General features: G+C 47.4%; 1 protein-coding gene across 2 annotated transcripts in view; it reads right to left on the reverse strand.

The window, feature by feature from the left end:
• Positions 1-16,009: 16,009 nt before the first annotated feature.
• LOC117071446 (B1 bradykinin receptor) overlaps positions 16,010-24,312 on the reverse strand; it is a 59,084-nt gene continuing 50,781 nt past the window's right edge. For both annotated transcript variants that reach the window (XM_033191425.1, XM_033191426.1), the window contains one exon: positions 16,010-17,093. In XM_033191425.1, coding sequence (XP_033047316.1) covers positions 16,025-17,093 — 1,069 coding nt within the window. In that variant the 3' untranslated portion in view covers positions 16,010-16,024. The remainder of the gene's footprint in view (positions 17,094-24,312) is intronic.

Here is a 24,312-nt window from a genome sequence, read left to right on the forward strand (position 1 = left end):
AAAGTGGGGTTTCTCCACCTCAGCACTTGACATTTGGGACCAGCCTGGGCATTGTAGGATGAAGGGGATGTTGCCACCCTCCCACCCCCCGGTGACCTCTGGCCACTGGACACCAGTAACAAACTCCCCTACCCCAGTTGTGACAACCAAAGATGTCTCCAGACGTGGCCAAATATGCCAAATATGACCAAAATCCCGTTAGAAATCACTGCGCTAAGAGCTCTCCTGGGGAAAACCATGCACAGCGTGGGGCAAGAACAAGCACTATGGCTGCCCCCACTTGGGTGCTTCCGTCTGGATCTCTGCCTGCTCCTACCGTCTCAGCCCAGAGGCTCCACTTCCAGGCAGCCTGGCCACCCTCCCTTCCTCTCTCTTTCCCACTATAGCATGCTGTCCTTTTCCTTGTTAAACTTTGCAGCACTCCTCGCATACTGTAGATCCATGTCTGTTTCCCTGTTTGACTTCCTTCAGGAGGGCAAGGGACGTAGGGATCTGGGGCCTAGCACAGTGCCTTGCCCAGAGTCAGGATCAGCGAATGGTGAATGAATGAATGAGTGAGTGAACCTGAGCTGTCATCTAGTCCTGTTTGCAGGTGAGGAAACTGAAGCCTGAAGAGGGGAAATTCTTTGCCCAAGATCACATGATTACTACTTACGGATGTCCTTTATCCAACGTAAGCTCACATTTTCTTGGTTTTAGCAATACTTGTAATAATTTAAAAAATATAAATATATATAAAATAAAAGTTCAACATCGATTGAATATTTCCTATGTGGAGACACCTCTGCTAGGCACTCGACAACACTCTTGGCCACTGTGTCATGATTCCCAAACTTGTCTGCACATTAGTCCCCTGGGGACCTTTAAAAATACACCCCAGGGATTGGGATTTAGCTGGTCTTTGGTGTGGGCTGCGCTTTGGCATTTTTGAGAGATCCCCTGGTTCTTCTCATGTGCAGACAAGTTCTGAGACCTGGTGCATTACACTGCCCTGCCCCATTCACCAGGGCAGGGGGACATTCACATTCAGTATCAGCCAGGGTATGTAACATTCACAATTCAGTATCAGCCAGGGTCTCAGCAAGAGATGTGACCGCCACCTGTGACAGGCAGATGCTAGGAAGGAAATACTCAGCACATGGTGGGCAGCACAGGGTAAGGGAAGCCCACAGGCACCTCGTGGCTGTCTCTGAGCCAGGTGAAGACTTGGTAGCTCTTCTGTAATCCACTTTCAGCTTTGGGCCTGCCTTGGCCTCAAAGTCATGTGAGCCAATGGCCATTCCTCACCTTTTGTGGCTCTCCTTGTGGGAATGGGATTAGGATGCCCCTCCTTCTTCATCCATCTCTCAAGAGACTGAACACCAGGCACAGCCACAGTCCTGAAAAGACTAAGGGAGCAATTCCGAGAACTTACAGCTGAAAGAGGGCTGTCCGACTGGAGCTATGACCCTAGTTGGAGGGAAGGAGCCAGAGGGATAGACCCCCACCCCCACTCTCCTGCCCTCCCATCTCCTGCTGGAGCCTCCCATGGGTGGGACCTGACTCATGCCCAGTCCATAAGGCGCAGGGTCCTGGGCAGAGGGCAAGGTGGAGAGGGGCAGAAAAGAGGAGAGTGAATCTACTTTGCCTTGTTCATATTTGTACCATTATTTGTATTTTGCAGATGACACAACTAAGGCTTAGGTTAAGTAACCTGTCCCAAGCCACACCATGTACTTGTTAAGGAATACGAGTCACTAGTGACAGCTAGATCCCCAAATCTCAGCAGCTTAACAAAAAGAGAGGTTTATTTCTCATTTCCAGAAAGTCCAGTTGGCATTCTGGAATATCTGAAAGCTCTCCTTCAAGCAGTGATGGAGGAGCCCAGGTTCCTTCCATCTTGTGGCTCTGCATCCCCTGGAACCTCAGAATCCCCAGCTGGGATCTCTGCACAGGAGAGACAGGAGGACCCCTTTTATGGCCAGGACATAGCCAGGGAGAGAGGAGCAAACATCACTTATGCCACCATTGGTCAAAATTCTGTCACATGGTCACAACCAACAGGAAATACAGGTAATGGAGTCTACCTGTGTACCCAGGAAGGAATGAAAGTGAGGTTGGTGAGCACCTGGCCTGACTGCTACCTGCAGATCATAACCAGCCCATTTAGACTCTGAATGCAGGAAATCTGACTGCAGATCCATGTGCTTACATGCTCTATTGGAATAACATTCTGCTGCACTCGAAGATAATTTGCTGTTGCCAGAGTTAGGATTTTTTTCCCCTGGGCTTGTTTATATCCCTGAAAGCAGTTCCACACAGAGCAAATCCCATTCAGCAAACATCTGCTGGTGAATGGGGCAGGGCAGTGTAATGCACCAGGTCTCAGAATTTGTCTGCACCTGAGAACCAGGGGATCTCTCAAAAATGCCAAAGCGCAGGCCACACCCAAATCCAGCTAAATCCCAATCCCTAGGGTGTATTTTTAAAGGTCCCCAGGGGACTAACGTGTAGACAAGTTTGGGAACCATGACACAGTAGCTAAGAGTGTAGACGTAGAGTTAGGCTACATGGGGCCGAACTCAGGCTCCATTACTTCTGATCTGTGTGGCCTTGGGGAAATTACTTAACCTCTCTGTGCTTCAGTTCCCTTCTGTATAAAATAATAATACAATTGGTAGGAGGATTCAAGTGCTTTGAACCGTTTCTCTCTGGCACACGGTAAGTGTGATGTAAGACTTGGATATTGTTACTGTTTTTTGAATGCCTACAGTGTGCAAATGCCTGTGCTAGAGAGGAAAGAGATGGTCCTTGCTCCCAGGGAGCTCAGAATCCAGTGAGAAGACATCAAACTCTCCACACCATGGAAAAGGCAAAAGAAAAGAAAAAAAAAGAAAGATGTCAAACTGTAATATGCAAGAGATGAAACACAGTTAATCATCCCAGCCATTTGTTCCTTACAAATGTAAATCAATTTGCTTTGCTCCCCAAGAGATTTGAGTGGCAGTTCACAATGCTGAGGAAAGGAACATACACCACTGAGAGCAGTGTGAAAGTTGGAATTCCTGGTTTTGAAGACACCACCTGGTCTCCTCCTGTTTCTGGGCGTCTGGACTTCTGCTTCCCCGACATTTAACACAGATCTGGGGTGGCATCGGGGTAGGTGGGGGAGCCAGCTCCTTTTTAGCCTGATATTTAGGATTGTCTACTTACAAGGAAATCTGCTCTTAGAGATACAAAAATAAATAAATAAAAATAAATTTCAAAAAGGGTGTTGGAGGCCAAGTTTTTTTTTTTTTTTTTTTTTTTTGAGACGGAGTCTTGCTCTGCCGCCCAGGCTGGAGTGCGGTGGCCGGCTCTCAGCTCACTGCAAGCTCCGCCTCCCGGGTTCACGCCATTCTCCTGTCTCAGCCTCCCGAGTAGCTGGGACTACAGGCGCCCGCCTCGTCGCCCGGCTAGTTTTTTGTATTTTTTAGTAGAGATGGGGTTTCACCGTATTAGCCAGGATAGTCTCGATCTCCTGACCTCGTGATCCGCCAGTCTCGGCCTCCCAAAGTGCTGGGATTACAGGCTTGAGCCACCGCGCCCGGCCTGGAGGCCAAGTTTTTTTGCGATTTAGAATAACTGAGAAAAATGAACACTACTGCATCCTTACAGTAAGAATTTCTAAGCCTACCAGAAGAGGACGAACCATTCTTTCAAATTTGGATTCCACTGAGGTATAGAGGAAAACGCAACTGCTCAGTGCAAAGTATTCACTTGACTTCCAGAACTCTAAAGTGAACATTGTGTCCAGTCCAGATGTGGCCCAGTTATTTTCAGTGATGGAGACTTCAAGGCAATCCCTCCATAAACTGTTTAACATTTAGTAAAAGATGAGTGAAAAAATGCCAACATCTATGCTATTTTCAATACAGTATCAACGTTCTAATGCTGTAGACAGAAATCCTCCTTCCATTAATAATGAACACTTCAAAGGCCAAATACAGTTTCCCTCACGCCTCCATTTCAGTTTAAAGTACACTAAAGTGAAACTTTAGTTGTATTTGGCCCCTTCAACTCCCACTCTTTCAGGACTTAACTATTTCTTCACACCAGATTCCGTTTTAATTTCTTCTTCATTGTCCATACCTGGTTCCATTTGGAAAGCAATCTTCACGCGGCCCAGGCTTTGCTTCCATTTTCTTTGGTGCCAATGAACTGGAATTTCAGCCAAATCTCCGCCCTAAAGGTTCACCTTGAGCCACTTAACTTTGCTGCTTCTCCATTTCTGATAAGTATATCTGATGGATAAATCACTATAAGGGTAACACTGTGTCTATGGGACACCATTTGAAATTTGGGTAGCTATTGTCAACTGCCTTCCCATAGAAGTTGTATTTATTGACATGCCCACAAAACAGGTTTATTATCTTTTTACATTTTTTTTGAAGATATCTTTAAACAACACCCTTCAAGAGGCATCGTTGCCTCGTCCTGTTTCTGTGTTCTGTTTCACTTTGGAATGGATCTGTAGTGACCCCATGTAAGGGCTTGCTTTGAAAGAAAGTGTGTGCAGAATCATGCCTGGGGAAAGAGCAGTCTGCCCTTGACGCCAGCAGGGGGCGCCCGCTCTCTTCTCAGTGGAACTTTGGTTTGGAAATCACCCCCTCCCAAGCATGGCACCCGAGCCTGTGCAAATTCCGACCCCACGCGCCGTGGGAAGGATTTGGAAACATCCTAACTATCCTAATTCTTTCACGAGGCTTGTCGGTGACAGCTTCCTCTTAGTCAAGGACACTGCATAGATTAAAAAGAAAAACATCACGTTATTCCATGATTAATTTCTCCCTGTAAACATGAGGCTGGGGGCCAGCACGCCAGGCCCTCTCTCGACATGAAAATTGCCCCTGGTGGCACTTTCACGGCAGATTGATAAAGCCATATTTGGGGCATGAGAGAATAGAAATGTGCTTTGTATACAGATAAAGAGCTTCTGTGGCCTTCTCTGAGGGGTGTCTACAGATGCGTGTGAAATAGAAGCCTGTGGAAGCTTCTCTGCCAGATCTCTCTGCTGGAAATGCAGCCCCCCACCTTCCCACTCAAGGTGGGATTAGGGTGAGGCAAATGAGGCTCTCGCCTGGGCGCAAAGTCTAAGGCGGGAGCACATCTGTCACCAAACAATAATGCAAAATTTTAAAAAATCAAAATTAATGCAAAACATCCATGATGAACAAAACCTCAAAAGTTTAAATAAAGACATGATTTGACATGGCATCTCCATGCTTGATTTGCTTCCCTCAAGGTCACCCTGGTCCCATTGGATCCTGATTGTTCTAAGAACGTTGGCATTTTGTTCATGATGGATGAATCCCATTCTTCCTTTCTCATCCCTTCCCAGTCTTACATTTTCCCTGCCACAAGGTTGGCTGTAGGACAGTGAAGGGAAAATCACACTGGAAGAAGCCACAAGGCATTGGCTGGGGCGTGTTGTGAAACACCAGGGAATGACACCAAAATCAATAATAGCGACCTGTTGGAAGTTGACGCCACATATTGCACTTGCAGAGAGATTCTGCTCTAGTGATGTTAGCAAATACTTGTATGTGCAATGCATGCCAGAGATGGTTCAGACTGATTGTGCATGATTGGCTATGTCATCATTCCAGCTGCTGTTCGTGTGATCCCCCTGCTACCCTGCCATCCCATCAGCGCCTGCCTCCAAGCCTCCCTTTGCTCACTCTTTCCTTCCCAGCAACCACGGCCTCCCTCCTCCATTTCGTAAAGTCCAATTCTTCACGGGCAGAAGTCCTCTAAATGAGTACCCCCATTTTTCTAAGAGAGAGTGAGCTGGATTTTTTAATTATTATTTTCTTCTTTTCTTTTTCCCCCTTATCTCCTGTTCCCCACTTCCTACTTAGCTCTTTAGAAATGCAATTTATAACCTTCCCTTCAGCAGACACTCACTACAGGGCAAGCTTATCTAACCATGTACTTGCTTAGAAGCTCCAGAGCCTGGCACCTCTCCCACCAGGAGACGGCCTCCAGAGACATTAGTCAATTTACAACATCAAGTATGCCTGCTAGGAAACTCTGTCCCACCTGGACAGTATCTTGAGACAGTGGGCCACCTTACAACCTAGTTCTGCTCTGCCAGATGGTTGAGCAGGCACCATCGCAGGCAGAACTGGAAGAATCACGTTGTCCCCCACCTGCCGGCTCCCTCCCCTACATGCCGTTCATGCCAAGTCCCACTTTAACAGCCCCAGCTTTCTGCCCCAAAAGTAAAGTGGTACCCTTGAGGCAGGAGCTTGTACTTCTTCCCCTAAGTGAAGCTTGGGAAATAAATCACTTTCTTTATACCAGGCCTTGCTCTTGTTAATTGGACTCTGCCAGCAGCAAGTGACTGAACTTGTGATTAGGTTTCAGTCCCACCACCTCCAAGAAGTCTTTCCAGACAACCAGGCTTTCCTTGAGGCTATTGTTGAATGACTTGATCAGATAAGCTAAAATGTGGTTCTCAGCTGGGGAAGGGGGTGATTTTGCTCTGTAGGGGACATTTGTAAAGTCTTGAGACATGCTGGTTGCCACTACTGGGAGAGGAAGGCTGCTCTGGGCGTCTAACACATAGAGGCCTGGGATGCTGCTAAACATCCTATACTGCACAGGACAGCCATCTGTGAGAAAGAACTATTGAGTCCAAAATATCTATAAGGCTAATACACCCTACATCAGAACTCACTAGGATATTTATAAGGATTTTGTGAAAAATCTCCCATGAATCAGATTTGAAGTTCACCAATAAGCTTTCTCCAAGGGATAACAGATATTTGGAATTTGCATCCTCTATAGTTAGAGAGGGACAGGATGATAGGAGCTGGGGTGTGAAGACACTTCTGTTTTCCCTCATGAGTTCTGCACTAAAGAGGCAGATGGTGGAGTCAGGGCACAGGGCCTGCACTCTCCTCTTTATTACTGATAAGGGCTAGGTTGGAAGGTATCACTCAGGCATGTGACTACAAAATGGACTTTTTGATGCTGAATCCCAGAATCAGGCCTGACTTATGAAGGCCCAGGCAATGCTGATGACTTCCGCACTAGGGCAGAGCCTTTAACTCTATGCTTACCTTATGGACAAGAGAAGACCAATCTGCAGTCAGGCACTTCCCAAAGACTGAGAATGGAGGAAGGAACTGAGCTCCACAGGCCAGGCCCAATTCTTTTTTTTTTTTTTTTTGAAACTGGACAATCAGAGGAGTCACTCCTCTTCCAGGGAGAGGAGTCAGGGGTGGGGAAGAAGCCAAGGGTTTAGGGAGCAATCCCTCTTCATCAAAACCTGATGAGTCAGACAGGATGAGCTGAGTTCTGCTGCAGTAACAAAACCCTCGACTCTCTGTGGTTTAAAACAACAAATGTTTGTTTTCTCCTCACCTACATTTTTGATGTAGGTTGGTAGGGAATTTGCTTTTCCTAGTCACTCAGAGGTTCAGGCCGATGAAGTCCCCAGATCTTAATGATATCACTATCTTAACATAGCTTTTCAGGTTTTTCTACAGCAGAGAAAGAATGGAGGTCTATGATCTTGAATTCTCTTCTGCCTAGAAGTGACACACAATTTTGCTTCCATTGGCCAAAGCAAGCAAGAAGCCATTCTTAGTCTCTATAGGGTGAGGAAGTTCAATGCCTTCAACCTCCTATTTTTCAGAAGAAGAGGAGAACTGGAATTCTCAGTGAGCAGTAGTAATGCCTCCCACAGAAGAATGAGAAAGAAGAATTTTCTGCCCTTCACCAGTTCCCAACCACAAATCAACATTGACCAAATGGTACTTCTATTCTAAAGACAAGCTGCTCAGGAACCATTTTCTAGAGAGCACTATGCGTGGCTACTGTACTCAGAGTAGAAGAGCTGGCACTTGATCCCAGACCTCACACTGATGAAGTTGCTCTATCAGAATGCAAAGCATTCTGGGCCTCAGTTTTTCCATCTATAAAATGGGCATGATGAGCTTTTTTTTTTATTTTTATTTTTGTATTTTTTTTTTAAATTTTTTAATTTTTTTTGAGGCGGAGTCTCGCTTTGTCGCCCGGACTGGAGTGCAGTGGCCAGATCTCAGCTCACTGCAAGCTCCGCCTCCCGGGTTTACGCCATTCTCCTGCCTCAGCCTCCCGAGTAGCTGGGACTACAGGCGCCCGCCACCTCGCCCGGCTAGTTTTTGTATTTTTAGTAGAGACGGGGTTTCACTGTGTTAGCCAGGATGGTCTCGATCTCCTGACCTCGTGATCCGCCCGTCTCGGCCTCCCAAAGTGCTGGGATTACAGGCTTGAGCCACCACGCCCGGCCGCATGATGAGCTTTTTCACGTCCTGTGAACTCACTGAAGGTGGGATTTTTATATTTTAGTTTTACATGCCACGTATTGGACACTCAGTAAGTGCTGGACACACAAAGCCATGAATGAAGAAGCTGCTTTGATTCTGTCTTAGATTGTGGAGGTCAGGATTGGGGTACTCCCTAGTCTGCCATCATTTCACCTAACCCATTAGTGTTTTTTTTGTTTGTTTTTGTTTTTTTTTGAGATGGAGTCTTGCTCTGTTGCCCAGGCTGGAGTGCAGTGGTGCGATCTCAGCTCACTGCAACCTCCACCTCCCAGATTTAAGCCATTCTCCTGCCTCAGCCTCCTGAGTAGCTGGGACTACAGGTGTGCACCACCATGGCCAGCTAATTTTTGTATTTTTAGTAGAGATGGGGTTTTACCATGTTGACCAGGCTGGTCTTGAACTCCTGACCAGTGATCCACCTGCCTTGGCCTCCCAAAGTGCTTGGATTACAGGTGTGAGCCTCTCTCGGCCCCATCAGTGGGCTTTAATTCCATCTGATGTTGACCTTGTGCTTGCTGCAGCCTCCTGCCCATTCTCCAGAAGCAAAGTGACTAGTTGCCTGGCTGCTGATCACAGATTCATGAGTAAGCCCAGCCCAGACCAGTAGAAGAACCACTCGGCTGAACCCAACCCAAATGGCCAATTACAGAATTATGAGTTGAAGTGGTTATTTTAAACCACTAAGTGTGGGGGTCGTTTGTTATGCAGCATAGATAACTGATACACTGTGCAAGCCATCATCCATATTCTAGTGAAAGTGATCTCTCTGTAATGCAGTTCCAAACATGCCACTTCCTTGTTCAGTCTTCACTGACTCACATGGCCTAGAGGGCAACAGTCACTCCTTGGGATTGGCATACATCTTCCAGCCCTTGATTTTGTTGACTGAGAACTTGGGTGAGGGAAAGGTTGCAGGTGGCCAACACTCTCATTGTCCTACTTAACTTTAAGATCCAGCTCAGGGAACCCCCTTTCCTTCTGGAACTCCTTGCAGTAGACTTCGTCACCTCATGACGAGACATCTAACACTGAGGGATGATCTCTTTTCTTTTCTGTCTCCCTTATATGCAGTGAGCTCCTCAAGGGTGAGTGTGCAGTAGATGCTTCCTGGATTCTTTCGCAGGCTTCTGCCAAGAGATCCTGCAGCTTTGCTGGGCTCCTCCAGAGACCAGGAACCCATGTAATTGAAGGCCATCAGTTCTATCATGGGACAGCTCTGCCTGTCAAAGAGCCCTTCCTTAAATTAAGACAGAATGTGTTTTTCAGGAATTGTTTTCTCTTTGGTCCCTTTGGGGTAACACTAAGTGCATTTGTTCCTCTCTCTGCATAAGTCTTATCTTCTGTGGTAAGCCCTCTGCCGCTGTGTGTCTGGAGGGTGTGCTGTTGTGTCCTCTTACCAGTCTGATCCCTGTCTTTGGAATCAGCCAAGAACTGGACACAATACTCCAAATGGACCCTGTCCAGTGCTAAATTCATGGAATATCACCTCCCTCATTTTAGAGGCTATACTCATTGTAATGCAGCTGAGAACTGGCAGCTATTTTGGCAGTTACAGTACACCAAGCCCCTTGTTGACTGAAGCCCTGAAATGTCTTGCTGTCATACTTGCTGGGTCCCAACTAATCCTTTCTGATAGTTTTCTGTCCCCTGAAGCTCCTGGAAAGTAGGCTTGGCTTCCTGTTTACTGCCTTAAACACAACCCCTGCCATAGGGAGTCTCTGCCACCATCAGGGCCACTCAAATGGGATCCCTGGCACTCAGGCCTCTTCTCTGACCTCAGCCTGAGACTGAGACCTGTCACAAGGGCCCAGCAGGCATCCTGGGTCTGAACAGAGCCCTTCAGCAGGAGCCCTGCTTACTCGGTGACCTTGGACAAGTCTGCTTGTCTCTGGACCTTGGTTTCCTCATCTGTAAGGCAGAGTGGGTATAACTTAATTACGCATTCTTTTTAAGGTTTTTAGTGGGTTTGCATACAGTGATAAGAAAGATGCCTTGTACTCATTCTTTTTTTTTTTCTGAGACAGGATCTCACTTGGTTGTCCAGGTTGGAGTGCAATGGCACGATCATGGCTCACTGCAGCCTCGAACCCCAGGCTCAACTGATTCTCCCGCCAGTCTCCCGAGTAGCTAGGACTACAGGTGTGCACCACCGTGCCTGGCTAATTTTCGTATTTTTACTAGAGACAGGGTTTCACCGTGTTGCCCAGGCTGGTCTTGAACTCCTGGGCTCATGTGATCTGCCCGTCTCGGCCTCTCAAAGTGCTGGGATTATAGGCATGAGCCACTGTGCCTGGCCCCATTACTCTTTACTCAGTTTCTCCCAATGGTAACATCTTACACAAGGATGGTGCCATATCACAACCAGGAGAGTGACACGGACACCATTTTTGGGATTTTATTCAGACTGCTTTGACATGCACTCATTTCAGTCATAGTGAAAGCCTCTTCTGCTCATAGGAGAAAATGGTTGTTGGTGTTTGCTGGGGTGGGCCCTGTCCTGGTGTCTCACACACGTCTTCAATCTTCATCTTGTCCTTTCTCGCCTTTCCTTCCCTTTCTTTGCTCATTACCTCTTCCAAAAAGGGAATAAGGCAGTCCTTTGGGTCACTTAATTTTCACAACAACACAGTGAGGCACTGCTCTTCTCATTCCCATTTGACAGATGGGATGCCGAGTTTCTGCGGTCGGCCAGGCTCATGCGGTGGTGGAGAGAGGACTGGAACACTGGCCTGCGTGACTCTGAGCCCTGGGCCTCTTACCGGCTGCACTGTGCACTGGGCAGCCCCGCGGTGAGGCCCTTCTTTGGCAGGGGCCTGAGCTCGGGGGATCCGGGGACGCATGAGGGTGCTGAGAGGGAATCAAGGGGGTCTGGAGAAAGGGGCTGGGCACAGGGAAAGAGAATGGCAGGAAGGAGCTGAAGGTACACAGAGGCCAGAGCGGAGCTCAGCCGGAGCCAAGGGCTTGGATCAGCCCTGGTTGGATGCCCAGGCTCCTGGAAGCTGTGGTGGGAGCAAGGTTGGGGAGGCACACTTCCCAGGGCTGCTTCCGATCTGCTCCTCGTCAAACTTGTGACTCATTTCCGGAGAACAAGAGCCTGCTTGCGGCCATTGCGACATCAGGGAGTTTCCCCAAGGCTGGGATTTGGAGGGCCTTAGCGCCGCCCACTCCCCATGATGGATTATTTGGAGGGCCTTAGCACCGCCCACTCCCCATGATGGATTATTTGGAGGGCCTTAGCGCCGCCCACTCCCCATGATGGATTGGGGTGATGACGGGGTGGGGTGGGGGCAGTTTTCTTACTTTCCCACTGCAGGGAGCAGTGAAGGCCACATATGGCATCTGATCATGCGGTTCTGGAGCCCAGGACAGACCCAAAGCTGGAAGCGGATTGGAGCAGAAGCTCCTCCCCTCTCTCTACTTGGCCCTTCTCAGGGAGAGAGTGGAAGCCCACATGGGTGCCAGAGCTGGGGATGCTGGAAGACTATTTGCTAATTCCTCCCTCCACCCCAGGTGTTAGCACCACAGGTACGGCCTGGGCCTGGCCCCATGTGGAACACGCCAGGTGAACCTGTCGACCAGATCCATGGGAACTCAGATATATTACCTTTTCCCACAGCATCGATCCTTTTAGTCAAGGCAGAAATTTCTCCCTCTGCAAATGAATAACTGGCCTTCACCACAGAAGGGCAACAGAATTCTACGGTATGGGTTTGCCAGTGTCTCTCCCGCTGTGGGGCCATTTGCTGGGCTTCAGTAAACGTTACTTATGTGCATCTCATAAATCAGGTGTCTGACTTCTCAGAATGTGGCTGCAGCCTACTGTTGAATTAGATCCTGTGAGCAATGCTGTCTGATTTCACTGGCCAGCACATTCTTCTCGAGTGTGGGATTGGTTTTTGCAAGCCCTAGAAAGGATTTTGATAAGCCGCCAGCTTCAGGCAGGCTGAGAAACAAGAAAGGAGAGGGCATACGTGGGTCAGTTCACTTGGAGTAGAAGAGGGATCAGGTATTATTTTCCCTTTCCCACTCTCTATTCCTGCCTGTTCCTGCCTATTTTTGCCACTTTGCCACAGATCCTTTGCCCAATGAATTCCTGCCTGGGGGCTTGGAAATCACATTGGTGTTGGAGTCAGATGAGTTGGGTGAATCCAGCCTCTGCAGTCTGAGCAAGCACTGCCTTCCTTAGCCTCCTCTTCCTCACCTAGAAAGTGGACCTCCTGAAACAGACCTCACAAGGGAGTCAGGTGATTAAATGAGATGACTGAGCCTATTGCTGTGTGTGGCTGCTGTGAGTCCTACTGGGTGTACTTGGGCAGGTCTTACCGCTCTGTTTCCTAGACTGCACAAGAAGAGCTGGTCCGGATCAGGGGTTGCAAACCCAACCTTCCATAGCTGCCATGTGTGTGAATCTGATGGGAGGGCGCCCTGTTCACGGGGCTTCTGCTATGCAGCACCAAAGAATTGGAGCTCTGGGGGGACCCCGGAAAGTCAACTCCAAGGAGCCCAGGGATGTTCCTCTCTTTTGTTCACTGCCATATTCTCAGTGTCCACAACAGTGTCTGACAAAGTAGATGCTTAATAAATATCTGCTGAATGAATGAAATTGAATCAGTGTTGCTGGATCTTCCAAACATTCAAGAGAAACTGGAAAGCTGGCTCCTTGTGGGGAGTTTCAGTACTGGCAACCAACTCAAGAGCCTGGGAGCTTGGAGTTCTAAAAAATGCCATGTGGTCTAAATTAAACACCTGTGCAGGCTGGATCTTGCCTGTCGGCTCAGCTCCAGGCCTTCTGACCACACTCTGCTCTCCAGAAAACCTGCAGGGGCTGGAGCACTGATCACAGGGTTATCACTGATGAGGTCCCGGTGGCCCAGCCGCTGCCAGCCTCTCACACCCTGTCTCCAGGTTGCAAGAACATAGGATTTTCTCCATTCCTGGAATGAATGAGTCTTTGCTGCTGTTCTGTGAGGACCAGCCCTTGCCGTGCAGCTGTGGGGACTGCCATTCTCCCCATTCCCCCAAGTGTCTTGGAGTCCAGTCAGTACATCCTCTCCCTGACTCCATGGGAACTGACCTTGGGATGGCCTCTTGGCCCACAGACTCTCTCCTCCCCAGGGCCTGACAGTGTCCCGCCTGCCTACAGGGGCCCAGTGGAGGGCCCACCCACCACCTGACCTCTCCATTCGCTGACTATGTTGTCTCCAACCTCCTTCTTCTTCCCTCTATTTCAGCCACCTGGTGTCAGGGATATATTTGGTCCTTGTCATCTCCTGGGATGTCTCTGCCTCTGGAAATGTTCTATTCAAACATTCCTGCTCTGTGGCTATGACTTCCTCTCTCTCTTTTAATGAGACAGGGTCTCACTCTGTCAGCCAGGCTGGAATGCAGTGGCACAATCTTGGCTCACTGCATGTAGCCTTGACCTCCTGGGCTTAGATGATCCTCTTGCCTCAGCCTCCCAAGTAGCTGGGACTACAGGTGCACACTACCACGCCGGGATAATTTTTGTATTTTTTGTCTAGATGGGGTCTTGCTATGTTGCCTAGGCTGGTCTCGAACTCCTGAGCTCAAGCCATCCACCTGTCTCAGCCTCCCAAAGTGCTGGGATTACAGATTGCACCCTTTGTGGAAATCAGGCTCACGACTGACTCCCTTCACAGTGTACAGAAGATCGTGCCCGGCCCTTCTTCTCTTTCTTGCTCTGTCACCCAGGTTCTCTCATTACACCCATCCTTTAACACACTGATCTCACTTCACTTCTTTCTCTCCCTGTGCTCGTTTCTTCCTTCTCCATTATTTCCCAGAGTCTGACCAGGATCCCCAACTCCCATGACGTATGGCCGTCTGTCTGGCTAAACCCTCCTCCAGAGCAATCCTTTCCTGGGTCTGTCAAGCATTATGAGAGTAAATTCACACAACACAGCCATGCTTTCCAGCTTCAAGGGGGCCCTCAAAGCCCCCTGGAGCCCACCATGCTTCCTGGGTGAACTGTCTTTGCCAGCTGACCATTGTGGACCCAGCCTGTCCATTCTCCTCCAGCCCCAATTCCCTTCGTGACCCCCCTCATCCTCTGCCGTCCTTCAACCTCTCCCTCCTAACCTGTAACCCCACCTGCCTCTGGGCCTACTTTGTTCCTTCTGTCTGGAACACTCCTTTCCCCCATTTTGCTTGGTCATCTTCTCATTTTTTGGGATTCAGTTTATGTGTCTCTTCTTCCAGGAACCCCTCTATAACCATCCCTCCCGGCCACCCAGACTGGAGCCCTGCTCTGGTTCTCACGGCACCCCTCACCCTGATGAAGGTGGGCACCCTGCTCTATGACAATCTCTTAATTATTGTCCCAGTTGCTGTGAGTCCCTGGAGGGTAGAGACACTGTTAGGTCACCTTTGGGTCTCTCGTAGCAAGACCCGCACCAATGCCTTACACATTCAACAAGAGCATGCACAAGCATTCTTTTGTGAGCAGCATCCCCTTTCCTGCCTCCGCCAGCCCTTCCTCCCTGTCTCCACGTATCCAGATTGCACCCTTTGTGGAAACCAGGCTCACGGCTGACTCCCTTCACAGCGTCTTCTCTGCTAACCTGAGAGGGAACCCATCCCCTTTCTCTCTGAAGGAGAAAGATGCTGGATCCGTGGTGTGCTCAAGCAATTTCTCATTTCATTTTTTATATGATAATATGTAGATGTATGTAAGTTCCTTGGAGATAGAACTTCTAGCTGTACCATCCCTGTATTCCTGGCAGTTAGCCTAGAAAGCTTTGAAAAGACAAATGGAAGTGTAATAAGAGAGGCCATTACCCAATACTTGTTATCTGTTTCCTGCTGCTGCTATGACAAATTACCAGAAACGTGGTGGCTTAAAACACAAATGGGACCAGGTGCAGTGGCCACGCCTATAATCCTTGCATTCTGGGAGACCAAAGTGGAGGATCACTTGAGCCCTTGGGTTTGAGACCAGCCTGGACAACTCAGGAAGACCCCATCTCTACAAAAAATAGAAAAGTTAGCCAGGCATGGTGGTGCACACCTGTAGTCTCAGCTACAGGAGGCTGAGGTGGGAGGATCCCCTGGGGAAATTGAGGCTGCAGTGAGCCGCGATTGTGCCAGTACACTCCAGTCTGGGCAACAGAGCGAGACCCCATCTCAAAAAAGCAAAGCAAAGCAAAGCAAAGCAAAGCAAAGCAAAGCAAAACAAAACAAAACAACAAAACACAAATGTATTCTCTAACAGTTCTAGAGGCCCGAAATCCTAAATCTGTTTCCCTGGGCTGAAGACAGGGAGTTGGCAGGACCCATTCCTTCTGGAGGCTTCTAGGGGAAGCCATTTCCTTGCCCTTTACAGCCTCTAGAGAGTGCCTGCAATCCTTGGCTCACAGTGGCCACCCTGAATTCCTATGGCCTCTGCTTCCAGAGTCACATCTCCTGACTCTGAGCCTCCTGCCTCCCTCCTATAAGGACCCTTGTGATTCTATAGGGCCCACCTGGATAATTCAGGCTCATCTCCCAATCGCAAGACCCTTAATTGGTAACAGCTGTAAAGTCCCCTTTATCATATAAAGTAACATTCATAAAGTCCAGGGATTAAGTACCCCCCAACCGATGGGAGTAATTATTTCGCCTACCACAATAGCATTCATTATGTCACAAAGAATTGATAAGAAAGCCAGGCTTCCTGGTTTAATGCTGTTTTAATTCCGCCAGAAAAGTTGGAAGATTTCTTTCCTGTGGGATGAAGATATTGGAGCAAGACTTTTAGGGGTGCATTGTTTATAAAGTTCCCAGACCTTGGTCCTGAAGAGCCGGCCCACAAAGACATAAATGACTGGATTCAGGGAGCTGTTGGTGAAGGCAAAGAAGTTGGCCAATTGCAGGCCCAGGTCAATGAAGTCCTCCCAAAAGCAGCCTCGGACTGCTTGCACCTGGAATAAGAATTCCAGGAAGGCAAAGAAGTGGTAAGGGGCCCAGCAGACCAGGAAGGCCACCACAAGCGTGAGGATCAGTGCTGTGGTCTTGCTATCCTTGCGGCCCCCGCACCTTGTCCTGCTGACCTCCTCCCGCCCTCGCAGGGAGGCCAAGATGTGGTAGTTGAAGAAGACGATCGCAGCCAGTGGTAGGAGGAAAGCCAGAATATTTAACTCCACAATCCTTGCGAAGTGCCAGGCCTCATGGGGGAGGAGCAGGATGCAGGCAGTGATGTTCAGATCTGGGACGGCTTGGATGGATCGCAGCAGGAATGTGGGGATGCTCAAGAGGCCCCCCACAACCCAGATGAGCACGCAGGTGACCCGGGCCTGCCTCCGCCGCTGCCGCCTCCGGCTGGCCATAGGGTGCACCAGCATGCAGTAGCGGTCCTGGCTGATGGCCACTACCAGGAAGATGCTGATGAACAAATTGGCCTTGATGACCCCGTTGATGACACGGCACAGGAGGGCTCCGAAAGGCCAGTTAAACTGGTTCCAAATGTTCTCTGCCCAGAAAGGCAAACCCAAGACAAACACCAGATCAGAGGCCGCCAGGTTGGCCAGGTAGATTTCTGCCACGTTCAGTCGCCGTCTGGGCAGGAGGAAGACCAACAGGACAAAAAGGTTCCCTAGGAGGCCGAAGGAACAGATGGAGATGATAAATGTCGGCAGCACTCTGTGCAGCAGGTCCCAGGCTTCCGGAGCATTGTCACAGGCTGTAGCATTTTGAGGGAACAGCTGGCTCTGGTTGGAGGACTGCAGCTCTAGAGGGGGCCAGGATGCCATGCACAGTGACCTGAAATGAACAGCAGGTAGAATAAAACAGGAAGTGGCAGACTACAGCCTATGAGCCAAACCAGCCTGTCACCTGTTTTTGGACAATAAAGTTTTATTGGCACAGAACCACACCCATTCATGGACACATTATCTACGGCTGCGTTCATGCTACAAGGGTGAGTCGAGTGCTTGTAACGGAGACTGTCTGGCTTGCAAAGCTGAAGATATTTACCATCTGTTCCTGCAGAGGAAAAGTTTGCTGACCTCTGGTTTAAGGGATGGTGCCTGAGTCCAAATCCTGGTACAATCACTCAGTGTGAGCTACTTAGACCCATGGACTTTCACTTTCCTTTTTAAACATTGGAGAGAATCGTGTCTCTCTTGTGGGATCATGGGAGGGCTGTTGTTAGGATCTACAGGGTGCTTAGCTCCGTGCCTGGCATAGAGGAAAGACTTTGGAAGGTAGTGATTAGTCTTAGTAACAACTGTACTATTATTATTATTATTAATATTAGGGTTTTAATGGCATTTAATGAGCATCTACCTCACACCAGCCCCTTGCCAGGCACTAGAGATATGCAGGACAGAGTAGCCCCAGCCTCATGGGGCTGCAGACATGGAGGCAGAGGTCATGGCTTGAAACAGAACTGAGGGAAGCCCGGGAACAGCAAAGGAAGCTGACCTGTTGTGGCTGGGACCAGTGTGGCGGAAGGGATGGGGGCAGTGCTAGGAGGTTCCTTTTATGGGCCTGAAAAACATGAGTGCTGGCCGGGTGTGGTGATTCACACCTGTAATCTCAGTACTTTGGGAGGCCAAGGCAGGTGGATCAGATGAACCCAAGAGTTCAAGGCCAGCCTGGCCAACATGGTGAAATCCTGTCTTTACAAAAAAAATACAAAAATTAGCTGGGCATGGTGGTGCACACCTGTGGTCCCAGTAACTCAAGAGGCTGAGGTGGGAGGATCGTTTGAGCCTGGAAGGTCAAGGCTGCAGCCAGCCATGATTGTGCCACCGCACTTTAGCCTGTTTAGCCTGGGCCGACAGACTGAGACCCTGTCTCAACAACAACAACCACAACAACAACAAAAAAAAAAAAAAAAAAAGAAAGAAAGAAAGAGAGAGAGAGAAAAAGATAAAAGAACAAGGAAAGCATGAGTAATAAATAAGGATAACAACTACATTTGTTAGATGGTATTAATGGTCTCTGTGTTCCAGGTGCCATTCTAAGTGTTTCACATTTAAGTATTTTCTCATTTAATATTCCTAGCAGTCATTCAAGGTAGGGGCCATTGTCATCTCCACTTGGCCAATTAGAAAATTGAGTGCTGAGACCCGGAGTCACCTGTCTGAGGTCACACAGCTGGTCAGTAGAGCCTGGATTCAAACCCAGGCAGTCTGATTTGAGAACCTGATTGACAGCCTGTGCTTCTTTCTGCTCTCTTCTGCTGCACCTGTCCCTGCTCGGTGAAAGACAAAGCCAGGCTGAGAGAAGTTAACCAGCTTGTCGGAGAAGACCTAGGTGGTGCGCTAGGAACCTTGGTCTGCATGGGCCCCAGAGGCCGTGCTCACAGCCATGCAGCTGACTGGCCTCCTACGCTTGCTGGAGGAGCTAGAGCTGGTAGGCACAGTGTACGCTATGAACTTTGGTCTGCATGCCCCCGTAGTTCACGTTCACAGCCACGCAACCAACCTGCCTCCCATGCTCCCACACTGAGTTTCACCAGGAGAGGGACAGAACATTCTGTCTCTTTCCATAGGGAAGACTGTGTCTCCCAGCCCTCTGTGGTCCCACAAGGGGTAGAGCCCATCCTGTGCTCATGGCTTTGTGGCCTCCTGCCTGCAAAACCGGCCACAGCCAACTCAGGGACCCACAGAACACTATCTGCAGAGTGAGCAGCTGCCTACATTGTGGGATTTATGGGGCTCCAGACGATCTTCAGAGCCTAAACATTCTTCCACAACTTGGATAGGTTAATATACACCCAGTGCTTAGCAGGGTTCCTGACTTATCGTAAGCACGTGGCAAATGTTAGCTGTCACCATCATGATTGTTATTACTGGGTGATGCCTGAGATTGCTTCAACTCCGCAAAGCCTCACAGATACCAACAACAGCTATTGTGTAGCAGAGAATTAATCCTGGAAGAGCATATTTGTCTGTGTAACCTCGGGAGAGTCAGTTCATGTCTCTGGGCCTGACTTTCCTCATCGAAGGAAGACACGATGTCCTCAAGAGGCTCTTCTAGCTATGACAGTCTGTCATGTCACTCACATGGAGTTATTCACACAGGGGTATAATTCACTGGTTCCTCCAGTCATTTATTTGCTGGACAAGTATTTACTGAGATGTACTATGTGCCAGGCACTGTTCTAGGTATTTAGGACAAAGCAGTGAATACAGCAGGCAAAAACCCCTGCTCTCAGTGTGCGTATAAGCCTAGCAGGAGGAAGGAGTTGATAAACAATACACACACTAAATAAACATGCTGGCGAGTGACAGCTGGGGAGAGTAGCAGTGCAGGTAGTGAGAAGCGATCAAACCCTAGAGGTGTTTTGAAGGTAGTAACACCATGATTTTCAGTTGGATCTGGGTGGGAGAAAGGAGAAATCGGACAATGCCAAGGTTTTTGCACTGAACACCTGGAGGTATGAAGTTGTCATCAGCTGAAATGAAGGTGACAGAATGAAGATGAAGCAGTTTTGTTGTGGGGGGTGAGGAAGATCAGGAGTTCAACTTTGGAATTGTTAAGGTTGAGATGTAAATTGGACATCACATGGGGACATCCGGTAGGCAATTAGATAGACAAGTGTGGTATTCAGGGACAAGATCTGGGATGATGAGACATGACTGGGAGTTGTAACCACAGGAACGGCATTTAAAGTCATGCGGCTGGATGAAATCACCAAGGGAGAGAGTAGATAAAAGAGCAAAAGCTGCAGAGCTGCCAGTTGACAGATCAACAGGAGACAAGGGAAACTACGATTTGGTGGTTGTGAAATATACATGGCACATGGAAGCTGAGCAGTCCCCACTCAGAGTATAATATGGAGGAGGCTGGAGGCTCTTGTTATAATAGTTTGGTCATTTTTTGCAGGGCATAAATCCAAAACTATGTTTATTTTATCATTTGGCAATACTTAAAGAATTTGCAATAAGCCTTTTTGGAGTGATGAGCTAAAAAACAAATGTTTAATGGAAATTTAAGTACTGCATTTCTGTTGCTCAAGGAAGTTGCTGATGAGCAGATAGCTTGCACAGAATATTTGTTGACATCTGCATCACTATGGGGTCTGTAGCAATTTCACTGATTGCAAGAAAACCTGACACAGAGCTGCTACTTTAGAAATTAGTAATTTTAAGAACATTGCACCAGGCCAGGCATGGCGGTTCATGCCTGTAATCCCAGCACTTTAGGAGGCCAAGGCAGGTGGGTCAAGAAGTCAGGAGTTCAAGACCAGCCTGGCCAAGATGGTGAAACGCTGTCTCTACTAAAAATATAAAAATTAGCTGGGTGTGGTGGCAGGCGCCTGTAATCCCAGCTACTCGGGAGGCTGAGGCAGAGAATTGCTTGAATGTAGGAGGCAGAGGTTGCATTGAACTGAGATCATGCCAGTGCACTCCAGCCTGGGTGACAGAGTTAGACTCTGTCTCAGAAAAACACAAAAAAACAAAAGAACATTGCACCCTAAGACATGGTTCTCATCCATGTAGTTGCAAAAGATGCTGATATAAGATCATTCTGAGAGGCATGACTTTTCCCTTAGATCAAACGACTATTCTTTAAGTTAACTCAGCTCACATTTAAGTCCAGCTTTTCTTGTGCTTGTGCAACAGTGGAAGTGATGGCTGACTGTGCGTTGGCTCCATAAGAAGAACGTCATAGAAAGCAAAATGGTGCCCGCTCAACACCAGTATCCTCAGACTCTTCAGACAGAAAAGCCTGTCAATTCCAATCACAATTCATTCTTTCATTCAGCTCATGGAAGCAAAGCAGGGCTTTGCAACATTCATTCTGGCAAAGTGAAACAGTTAACTGACTTTTTGTGAATGCTATTTTAAGTTGTTTAAATTTTCCACATTGGAAATAAAGTCATTGCATTTTTGTGAGGATAAAACACAAATTTTGGTGGAGTCCAGTGTCATGGCAACAACAATATTCCTACTAAATTAAGACACTAATGAAACAGAACTGTGACTGGAACAGGTCATGGTGCATACACAATTTGTTACTGCATGTAAATAAATGTCAATATTCTATAAATAGAAATAGATGTACGTGACAAAATTTATAAAATGTTAAAACATGTGCACAGATTTACTGAACTACAAAGTTGATGTGATAAAGTTGTTCATGAATTTTTTAAAAAACTCGACTTTCACATGTGTTTTCTCTTTTATTTTCCCATTATCAATCAATTTTGGAGGACATTGAATCTCCGTGCCCTAAAAAGTTATTAAATAGTGTGTTGAAACAGATCTCTAAATTTTTGTTGAATTCTGTTCCAAATCAGTTGGAAATATTTAGTCAAGTTATTCAATAAATAGAGCACCAAAACATTAGCTTTCAAAGCTTTTAGTGAATTATAAGCATTGAAAACAAAGCTAGTATGCAGAAAAATTATAAAATGTATCAGAAAATGATCAAAATCAAATGCTGTACAAGAGTTAATTTTGAAATTCTAAAATGAGCTCTGGAATATTTCAGTTTGTGGGAAAAATCTTTTTAATTGGATAAATTCATGTTCTGTACGGAAATGAGATGAAATTGAGAAAACCAGTGACTTGCAGTATCTGAATTTGACAAAACATTCAAAACTTATAAGTAGGTACAACTTATTTGAAAGGTTTAATCTGGTAAAAAAAAAAAAAAATACTTGTGGGCTGGGCGCGGTGGCTCATGCCTGTAATCCCAGCACTTTGGGAGGCCAAGGCGGGTTGATCACCTGAGGTCAGGAGTTCAAGACCAACCTGGCCAACATGGTGAAACTTTATCTCTACTAAAAATTAGAAAATTAGCCAGGCATGGTGGTGGGCGCCTATAATCCCAGCTACTCAGGAGGCTGAGGGAGGAGAATTGCTTGAGCCAGGGAAGCGGAGGTTGTGGTGAGCTGAGATAGTGCCACTGCGCTCCAAACTAAGGCACAAAGACAGCACTTGTGAAAATATCTGGGCTAAAATATTTATGCAATTCCATAGGCAAAGAATTGGACTTGAGAGCAGTGTCTGCCTGGCAGAATTTGCTGAGAGCTTATCACTCAGAACCTGCAGAGGGAACATTTTCTCAATATATTCTGGTTCAAGAGAAGAGTCAATTGAAGGTACTAATTTAAATTTGTTAATTGTAAAATTTGTGGAAAAAAGATTTCAGGCAATTATATGGAAAAATTAAAAATAACAAGACCATATTGAAGAAAATACATTATTGGGAAAAATGCCAAAGACATGGTATCAGTCAGGTACAAGAAACCGTAGCATGTGAATATGCAACAAGAAAAATTATTTTGCTTATCTTATTTATTTATTTTTTGAGACAGAGTCTGGCTCTGTCACTCAGACTGGAGTGCAGTGGTGCGATCTTGGCTCACTGCAAGCTCCGCCTCCTGGGCTGGCACCATTCTCCTCCCTCAGCCTCCTGAGTAGCTGGGACTACAGGCGCCCACCACCACGCCCGGCTAATTTTTTGTATTTTTAGTAGAGATGGGGTTTCACCATGTTAGCCAAGATAGTCTCTGTCTCCTGACCTTGTGATCAGCCCATCTCCGCCTCCCGCTTATCTTATTTTTAAATGTTCAGTTAATTAACATAAAAATGTTTTATTTTGCTTTAATATTCATAGGTGCATGTATATGTATTTAAATACTTTTTTGAAAATAGTTTTTATCTAGAACTACTTTATAACATCATCAATATAATATAACAATTTTGTTGGATTTTTTCCTCCCTCCCTCCCTCCCTCCCTCCTTCCTTCCTTCCTTCTTTTCTTCCTTTCCTCCTTCTCTCCTTCCATCCCTACCCTCCTTCCCTCCCTCCCTTCCTTCCTTCCTTCCTCCCTCCCTCCCTCCCTCCATCCCTCCCTTCCTCCTCCCTCCCTCCCATCCTGCTTCCCTCCCTCTCTCCTTCTTCCCTCCCTCCCTCCCTCCCTCCCTCCCTCCTTCCTTCCTTCCTTCCTTCCTTCCTTCTTTCCTCCTTTCCTTTTTTCCTTCCTTCCTTCTTTCCTCTCTCTTTCTACCTATAAATACTGATTTTTGGGGGAAATAATTTTTGACTATTGGAGTGCCCTGGCAGTGTGCACAACACATGGCCTGGCCATCCTTCTCCTAGCTATCTCTGATGATGGCCAGGAAGCTGAGGTCTATGGTAACAGAGGTTGGCCGGTGGGAATCGGTGAAATTCCCCTGTGATAGGTTGGGAATTCTCAGGGCGAAAGGAGGTGAGATCCTGACCTATGGTGGAGGGGCTGGGGCATTGAGAGTTTGAGAAGAGACAGGAGGGTGCTGAGCACTGATATGGTTTGGCTGTGTCCCCACTCAAATCTCATCTTGAGTTGTACCCCATAATTATCGTGTGTTGTGTGAGGGACTTGGTGGGAGATAATTGAATCATGAGGGTGGAGAACAAAGCCAAGCCAATATCTTGACTTTAGCTCAGCGAGACTGAGTTTGAACTTCTGATCTCCAGAACTGTAAGACAATAACTTTCATCGTTTTAAGCCATTAACTTTGTGATAATTAATTACAGTAGCCTTAGGAAACCAGCACAGGGGGTGAGGCTGCATCTTGCCCAGGAAGCCAGAGACGACCAGCTATGCAGGGACTTTAGCTCGAATCTGATTAAGTCAGTGGACACTGCCCCCATTCCCAGGACTGGGAGGTGGCTGGAGCCACTGCAGCCACAGCATGTGTCTGCTCACGTGGGGCTCATTTTTAAAAGGACTGTCCTCACCTGCTGCTGTCTGTGTTTATAAAGTTGGCCAGAGAGGAGAAATCTTCCTTTGCCAGGTTTAGCTTTAGCTCTGATATTTGCCTGGAACATAGTAGGTGTTCAATAAACAATATCTATGGATATTGTTAGTAATATGTGACCCTATTTGAAGAACTCAGAAGGGGCATTGGGCAAGTCTACGAGAGAGGGAGATTCTGTAATTTCTGTGTGGTATTTTCTGGGTTCTGCACATTTTAACCCTGGCTATGAGAGAGTATGACTTTTTTCAACAAATTAGTTAATTCTTCAAATTAACT

The sequence above is a fragment of the Trachypithecus francoisi genome, unplaced genomic scaffold, assembly GCF_009764315.1.
Source record: "Trachypithecus francoisi isolate TF-2019V2 unplaced genomic scaffold, Tfra_2.0 Lachesis_group3, whole genome shotgun sequence".
In the NCBI taxonomy this organism is placed as follows: Eukaryota; Metazoa; Chordata; class Mammalia; order Primates; family Cercopithecidae; genus Trachypithecus; species Trachypithecus francoisi.